General features: G+C 46.4%; 1 protein-coding gene across 2 annotated transcripts; it reads left to right on the top strand.

The window, feature by feature from the left end:
- Positions 1-117: 117 nt before the first annotated feature.
- Positions 118-6,978, top strand: LOC130151689 (serine/arginine-rich splicing factor 7-like). 2 transcript variants are annotated; one of them, XM_056344270.1, is made up of 9 exons: positions 118-273; positions 580-760; positions 863-1,039; positions 1,972-2,046; positions 2,185-2,286; positions 2,775-2,828; positions 5,150-5,194; positions 5,829-5,864; positions 6,668-6,978. In XM_056344270.1, the coding sequence occupies exons 1-9, from the start codon at positions 252-254 to the stop codon at positions 6,690-6,692; spliced, it is 717 nt and encodes a 238-aa protein (XP_056200245.1). In that variant the 5' UTR covers positions 118-251; the 3' UTR covers positions 6,693-6,978. The 2 variants fall into 2 exon arrangements, with proteins under 2 accessions (XP_056200245.1, XP_056200246.1); XM_056344271.1 differs by lacking the exon at positions 5,150-5,194.
- The last annotated feature ends 1,346 nt before the right edge of the window (positions 6,979-8,324 follow it).

The following is an 8,324-nucleotide window of genomic DNA, read 5'->3' on the forward strand; positions in this document are numbered from 1 at the left end:
GCTGCCGCTCTCCCGCGGGGCGCCCGGCGCAGGAGCCGCGCCCGGGCAGCGCTGCCGGCGGGGCGGGGCGGGGCGCGTGAGGCCCTGGCGGCGAGCGGGGCCGCCCCCTCAGCCGCGCTGCTCGCGCGAGACCCGCGGCGCGCGAGGAGCGGGACGGCCCCACCCCCAGCGGCGCAGGGCGCGGCGCGCAGTCGCGGCGGCGCTCGCTCTATATAAGGGCGGCGCTCGGGGCTCGGCCCGCAGCCGGGGGGATGTCGCGCTACGGGCGATACGGTAGGGGCGAGGCGGGGGCGGCGCGGCCGTTGGGGGGCGGCGGGGCGGGTGGGAGAAGGCGGCCGCGGGGAGCCGGCTGTGGGAGCGCGCGGTGCCCGGGGGGAGGCGGCGGGAGCAGGTGGCGGCGGCAGGTTGTGGCGGCGGGGCCGTGCCTGGCGCGGCGCGGGCGGGACGGGAGTGCCGCAAAATGGAGGCGCTGCTAAAGATGGCGGCGGCGGGGGGGGCTCCTCGCGCCCGGCGCTGCGCCTGCGCTCTGCGGGCCCCGTGCGCCGCCTGACATGGCTGACCGCGCTTCCCTCCCGGCAGAGACCAAGGTGTACGTAGGCAACCTGGGCACGGGGGCGGGCAAGGGCGAGCTGGAGAGAGCCTTCAGCTACTACGGGCCCCTGAGAACCGTGTGGATCGCGAGGAACCCGCCGGGCTTCGCCTTCGTGGAGTTCGAAGACCCGAGGGACGCTGAGGATGCGGTGCTCGGCCTCGACGGGAAGTACGTGCGCGCCTGGAGCCGCCGGGCCGGGGGGCGGCCCCCGCCTTCCCCCGCCCCGTGTGCGGAGGGGGCATCGCCGTGACCGTACGCTGTGTCTCGCAGGATAATATGCGGCTCGAGGGTGAGGGTGGAAGTGTCGACGGGGATGCCGCGTCGCTCCCGCTACGACAGGCCTCCTGCGCGGCGCCCCTTTGACCCCAACGACAGGTGCTACGAGTGTGGTGAGAAAGGCCACTATGCCTATGATTGTCACCGCTATAGTCGCCGAAGGAGGAGCAGGTACGTGTGGGGCCGGAGCGGCTGGGTTGCCTCGCCAGTTCACTTTTGCGTAGCTCTTGTTAGCAAAGAACAGAATGTTACGCCAGTTTTAACTCTTAATGTTGTAAGTCAACAGGTGTATATCACGATTTTTTTTTTTTTTTGCTAATACATATCAAATGTTAATATTTTAATAATCAACCTGGTCAAAACCTTTCAGGTTTCTTCGTTTGAGTCAGTCGCCTTGATTCAGAATGTCACGAGCCTTAAGATTTCATGCTGAGGCGCCTTGCAAATCCGACACTTAAGATCCTCCTAGACCTTGAGGTGATCAGCATAAGAGGCCAGATCCCCTCGAGCCATCTACACGTAGCTTCACCTTATTCTTTAAGGGCAGAAAATTTGAGACGGTGATCGCCGTAACAGTAAATTTGGCTTTCAATTGGGGCCCCCCTCCGGTTTAGAAAGAGGAACACCAGATTGACCACATTCCCACCTAGAAAAATCTTCTTGCGTCAATCAAGCCTCACCCTGGCTCATTGGGCTGTCAGTTTGATCGTCGTTAGATTGAAGAGAACACCTAGATGCAGCGATCGGCTATAGATACTTCTAGATCGTCTAGATCTGCTAGACCTTGGGCCAAAGAGGGTCGACCTGCAAACTTGCAAGGTTTATTTTAAATACGCATTACAGTGTTTTCTATTCTAATGTAATTCTGCAATGTAATTCAGCTTTTAACATTTTTCTAGGTAGTAAAATGCTCGAGAAAAATAGGCCCAGAGATTTTTCCAACTGACAGATGCTAGTGGTGTGTTTTTGTTGGTTTGGTTTTTGGTTTGGTTTTTTTATTTTCTTTTTAGTTGTCTGAAATAAGTTTTGACTTCAGCAGGGCCTCACGTGCACCGGTTGCTGCAGCTGTTTGCTGATATCTTTTTTCTCTAACCTAAAACCAGGTCCAGGTCTAGATCTCGTTCAAGGTCCCGAGGAAGAAGATATTCTCGGTCGCGCAGTCGGAGTCGTGGAAGGAGGTAGGATTCTCACTGTTGTATTTTCATTCTTTCTCTTGCTCTTCCCTCTGCTTCACCCCTTTCTGTAGTCTGTGTGAAAGGTATGTTGCAGTAATTGTGGTTGTTTTTTTTTTTCTCCCCGCCCCCTTTGTTTTGTAGATCGAGGTCAGCTTCCTATCGCAGGTCCAGGTCAATGTCTCCTCGCAGGTATAGATCATTTTCGCCCCGCAGATCTCGTTCTGGTTCTTTAAGGAGATCAAGGTATGCGTTTTAAGACCGCAACATTGAAAACTCCCCACAGTTATGTTGCCTTCAACATTAAGTTTTCATTCCAGCAGTTGATGTGTTTGCAGGAACCTTGGTAGTGTTAAAGCCCTGAGACCATATCTAAATGCTTTCTTTGAAGTTGAAAACATAAGCATATAATTTTGGAACTGCTGTTTCTAGGCTTTTTCAAGGCTGTAACTTTCTTACAGTATTAATCTATGGTTAAGGTTTCCTACTTGAGCTTCAGGGGTCCAGGAAGTAGTTACGCTTGCATGCCTAAGGCAGTGGGACTTCTTAGTGGATGGTAGTGCTGGCCAAATGTACTATAGCTTTCTAGTAATAAAAATTACATCTGCAAAACAATACTTAGAGCAAAATTTGCTGGGGACAGTATCATAAAAGTAAAGGAAGGCTATCTCAGCTGTATGACTTTGAATCCTGTAGTAGTAGCTGAACTTTCCATCTCTTTCCCCCCACGTCAGATCTAGGTCCAGGTCACGCTCAAGGTCCCGGTCCATTGTATGGCCTCGAAGCAGGTAAGAGACTTGTTTTAATTCAAACAAATAATAGTGTTTTGGGCTTTTTGGTGATTTTGTTTTCCCTGGCCAAGTTTGGCTGGAAGGGGTTAGAAGGTTGTGAAGCATAGCAATGTTCACACATATAGTGAATAACTTTGGCCTTTTCACAAACTAAAGTAGTGGTTGATTTCTTGTAATAAACATGAGTTTGTTTTGGTCTGTGGCTACTATATGAGGTCTATGTGTTTGTCGCCATAAACAAAGCTTGTATTTATGATTTAAGGTCTAGAGAGAAGTTTCAAAATCTAGTTAATGCCTACACATGTAAAGAATGCTTGACCTTGTGACCTGCAGGAAATGCTGCTTAGGTTTTTCTTGGCCTGTTCTGTTGGCAAATCTCAGTTGCTGGGGAGGGGTAAGGTGATGAGAAGGTTGACACTACTGACTGAACTCTTGTATACAGCTTTTAGCTTTGTCAGTTCTAGTTCTGAGAGCTAGGTCAAATTAAATTGCTGTAGCACAAAGAACCATATTACGTTTGACTTCAGAGGTTTTGAGGGCTCAATGAGCAGGACCATTAGTCCTAATGTCGCAGCGTAGTGTTTTGAAGGACTTTTGAAGCTGACACAAAGCCCTGGCTTTGTGGATCTGGATGTTTTCCATGCTGAAGTGTTGAAGAAAATGAGTAGAGAGTTAAGTGCTCCTTTGTTATTTTCCTCTACCCTTTGTGATAAGTTTTAGTTGGAAAAAAGGTGAGAGTATGATAACAACAGGATGGATGTGAGAGCTGATCAGTTGGAAGAAGTTGTTTTTTATTTTGCTTTAGAACAGGGGACATGTTTTAGGGATCTGCCTGCTCCTTCAGGACTTGCACATTGTGCCTTTAAGGGGATGATGGTGATGATTATCGCTAGAGCTGTCCTGGCTGACACAGGCCTGTAATGCAGGAGGCGACTAGCCAGGCTCAAATTGCACGCTGCTGTGGCGGAGGAGTGAATACTGTTGATGTTGCTTGGTGATATCTAGTTCTGGGACAGTCGTGTTCCTGCATGGAAGACTTTTGATACTTTTACTGATGTTCCTGATGGATGCCGACTTTGCTTAGGTCTGCACTTACAGTGGTGAGCAGTGGTAGGTCAGTACTGGAGTTACGAAGCATTGTGAAAGCTCCAGCCAGTGTTAGTCCTCTGCGCTTATACAGCAGAATGGTAGTACGTAACCGGTGCTGCTTCCACAGCTTTTGATCTGCAGTCCTGCTTTGCTGCTGTGCTTCAGAAGGAGGATTTTCTAGCAGTGAGATGATGCTCTTGGCTGCCTTGCTGTATTTCTTAGCAAAGGAAGTCATGCTCACGCTACAGAATACAAGTTCTGGTAGTTGTGAGCAACTCCATCCTGTGTAACCCGTGATACAGTAACAAAATCACTGGTGGCAGGGTTAGGAGCTGTGTCAGGATGGCTCGGCATAGTGAGCAGGAAGGTTTCAAAGCACTGGCATGTAGCTTGTGGCATTGTTTTAACTTGAGCCAGCAGCGTGAACATAGTATTTCTGGAAGTTAATAGAGCAGGTAAAGGTGATTCTTCAGTTACACTTCGAAATGGTTGTGAGCAGAAATGGAATTAAGTTTCCTACTTTTTTGGCAACATCCATCTTGAACGCTGGGCTTTCTGATGTGTCAGAATTCAGGCCTGTGGTATTGCTGAACTCTAGGAGGCCAGACAGCCGATACTTGAGTTGGTGAAGTCGTATGATAAATGTGGAAGGAAAGCCTCACCATTCAAGTAAATTTTAATTTGTAAGATGAATTGGGAGTAGGTTACATGTTAGCAGCAGGCAGGCAGTGAAAACTGAAATGCTGTTTTCATTGGATAACTGATGAAAAAAGCTGTATTATACTTGAATAAAAGCGGCATTAATCTGAAAAATGCATCAGCTATTTAGCACGCATGCTTACCTGTGGCTGGTTCCCGGTTCCTAATGTGCTATTTAAAAGGTTTTCTAAGTTGACACTTGAAAGTATTTTTCCCTTTATGGAAGGGATACTTGCAGATGGAGAAAAAATCTGGGAGCCTGCTACAAGGTCTTCTGTTTTGTGAAAGTGGTACCTGAAGCTTTGCTGGGGAGGTTCTTGTGCTTGTACTCTTGTCTTCTGATAAGTGGGGTCTCTGGAATAAGAGCTAAAGGAGTGTTGTGAAATGTCACGAGAAAAGCCTGCAGCCCCGGTCTTCCTCTGGTTTGTGATGCTATGTAGTATGAATTTGCTGTTGCTCATTTAGCTAACTTTCATTGTATTTGCATGTCACTAGCTGCTTTGCTGAGCTTTATTTTTCTCCTGTTGTAGGTCTGGGTCCCATGGTAGATCTAAATCTGGCTTACCTGCTAAAAGGTGAGCATAGCACTCAGTTTTTTTGTGGGTTTGTTTTGGTTTTTTTTTGTTACAATTCAAAATCTCTGCTTGGACCAGTATTTCAGTTGCATGTGGAAGTGGTTTTTTGGGGGGGGGCGGTTGGTTTTTTAATAGCTGATTTTAAAATATCTTTCATGTGTTATTTTAATGTTACATAGCTGATTTTTTTTTTTTTTTTTTTTTTGTGGGACAGTAAGTAATTCTTCCAGAAGGATTGTGGATACAGGTTTTTTTAACCCATGATTGGACTTAGAAGAAGTATTTTAGACAGGATTTGGGGCATGTCTTTCCCTACCTCTGTTCTCAGTTTTCCTGACTCTCCTCCGCTTTATTCACTGCTCCTGCTTTGCAGGATTATTGTGATCCTTTTATAGCTCTTTGAAGCTGTGTGTTGCTCTTTTTGCAAGGGCTCTGGCTTTCAGCAGTTTTTCTTCTCAACTGCAGCTTCTCGCTTACAGTAACTGGGTATACTTGCTATCAGCAGCATTAAGGCTGGTGATTTGTAATGTATTTAACATCAAAGTGTTCTTAGTGTTTTTACATGGTCAAAAGTGGTTACTGAGTATATATGAGTTTACCACATTGATTGTTTTGGTTTGCTTCATTTTAACAGTCGCTCAAAGTCCAGATCACCATCTCCAAAGAGAAGGTAGGAATATCTTAAACTGCAGTGTGCCGTACAGTTCATAGTGCTGGTGTCTGGAGCAGTTGTTATAGAATAAAAGCTGAAAGTTTTTTCTTAACTTGTGAACTATGAAAAGACGAAGTTTTGTGGGCACTTCCTACCTCTGGTAGTCAGAACTTCATGCTACTATCTCTAAGGTAGCCTACTTCAATGAAATTTTAAAGGACAAGAGAAAATACAGGCAAATGAGAATCAACAGTCCCGAAGGTCCTGAGGAATTTAGAATCTGGGGAAGAAGCGAGTAATGTAAGGTCTGGAGCAAACCATGAATGTGCGGTAGGATTACATTCCTGCTGATGGCTCCACGCAGTGGTGCTCACTCAGTTGCACAGCTGCCAAATTTTGCTTCGCACTGTGAAGGAAGAAGCAAGTTTTCCTGTGTAACCAGAGAAGTATGTGCTGGAATTGATGTAGTCGGAGAGGGTGCCCCATGGTTAGCCCCAAACTGGAACAGCGCAGGTTATGGCAGAGCAAGAATTCCTCTGCACAGCTGGAGCACAGGCTCTGCGAAGGCTCCATGTCCTGCCTGGCTGTGGCAGCTGACGTCTCTTGTTTTGCCTGCCCTTTTCAAGCCTAAGGCAGCTCTTACTTAGAAAGGTGTAAAATACAAATTTTTACAATTACTATTTGTGAACTGTAAATGAAAAGAGTGTGGGGAGGGGGCATTGTGAGGTAGGGGGAGGGGCTCCTGAGCAGAGGAAGCCTGGGCTAGCATGCAGTTTCTGTTGGTTTTGCTGTAGGATTTGCTCTTAATCTCTTTCTTTCAGTCATTCACCATCAGGAAGCCCTTGAAGGAGTGTGCAAGTCCTGAAAGAATGGATTCAAATTTAAAAAGTTTAAGAAGAAAATTTATTTTGTTTACATTATTATAAGGGATTTTGTGGTGTCTTTGTAAATGTAAGGGCTTAGTCCTAGAAGGCTGTTTCTATTGACTAACAATTGGCATGAATCTGGATCTTTAAAAAGTCTTACTAGTAGACTAATGTAAAACTTTTGTTGTGTTAATGTTCTGTGATCTGGAAATGTTGGGCTTTTTTATTGGTGCATTGAAATAAACTCTGCATTTCTAACTAAGAAATATTTTGTGACAACTCTGCTATTTCTGTCAATATTTGGGTAGCTGAAGCAGCTCACATGCCACTACAGCGAGGAGCAGGAGGCAGGCTGTTCCAGGTGCTTGTGAATTGAATGTAGCACAGTAGCCAGTGGCTGCCCTGCAGGTTGGTGCCTGTTGCTAGGACCTCATTCCTATAGAGATGAGTGTGAAGAGTTAACCAGTATCAGCTGTTCCTTCTTTCTGTTGGGTCTTGAATGTTTTGGTGATCTGTACCTTGTGTTTTCACTTCTGCCACCTCAGAGCTCGGTGAAGCTGAAAACCTGTCTGGAGGTGCTTGTACACTTGATGATTTGACTTACAAAATTGTCTGCAAAGGGCATTAACAGATGGAAAAAAGGAATGTGTGAATGCTGGTCTGTCCTGTTGATTTAAGGACCAGTGAACTCCCCTGAAGGTATTTGGAATACTTACAGAATGTAAACTACTGAAGTAAATATTTTTAGAAATCTTGTTCTATGTCCTGGTTCTCCAGGTAGTTCTACTTTGTGATACTTAGACTAAATTGGTGGTTCTGGTTGCAGAAAGAATACATTTAGATACTCTTTCTAGGAAATTAAGGCTTTTCTTAGAGATGGAAGGTCACAAGCAGAACCTGCAGGTCCTGTTTAAGTAACAGGACATTTCGGGAGTCGAGAGCTTGTGTTAACACCACCCTCCCCCAGTCTGCCTGGTCACATCATCTCCTTTGGGGGTGAAGTGCAACCAAAGGGCTCGCTGCTGTCCTGATCAGTTCTCACTTTGGGAAACTGGACTGTAGCTGCCTGTGTACGGATGGGCTCCATCTTGCCACAGGTAAGTTAGTGAAGGATTTGATCTAAGTACGATAAGCCAGTGCAAGGTACTGGCAAGTTTTATTTGTCCTTGCAGCTGATAACGGCCATTATCAGACTAGTAAGGACATCAGATCATTTTGACTTAAAAAGTCTTCCTTATAGTATGTTCTGGCCTACTGCCATGTCCTACAGGCCCGCAAGGAACAGGAATTCTCCTGGGGCTTATGACTTGTCAGCAGTGAGTTGCTACTCTACTGTTAGAGCAGTGCAGCTGTGCACAGGCACCCAGCCCCAGGTTTTCAGATGAGACATTGCAAGATGTTCAGTTACTAAAAGAATGATAATGAGCCCCTATACACAACTTGACAAAGACTCTTCCTGTGTACTAGAGTATGTGTTTGTCTCATCCCTCATCTCTGTTCCCCATGTTTGCATGTTTTGGTGCACTGGTGACTTTAGTGACTTTCCTTGCAGATGTTGCATTAATACTTTGTTATTTTTTTTATAATCATAGTCTGTTACGTGCTGCAGAAG

Source organism: Falco biarmicus, chromosome 6 (assembly GCF_023638135.1).
Source record: "Falco biarmicus isolate bFalBia1 chromosome 6, bFalBia1.pri, whole genome shotgun sequence".
Classification (NCBI taxonomy): domain Eukaryota; kingdom Metazoa; phylum Chordata; class Aves; order Falconiformes; family Falconidae; genus Falco; species Falco biarmicus.

Bases quoted from the DNA above. Each gene is read 5' to 3' on its own strand.
- LOC130151689 (XM_056344270.1), top strand. From the start codon at position 252: ATGTCGCGCTACGGGCGATACG. The intron at 761-862 runs GTACGTGCGCGC...TGTGTCTCGCAG, and splicing joins GTGCTCGGCCTCGACGGGAA to GATAATATGCGGCTCGAGGG. The intron at 2,047-2,184 runs GTAGGATTCTCA...TTTGTTTTGTAG, and splicing joins AGTCGGAGTCGTGGAAGGAG to ATCGAGGTCAGCTTCCTATC.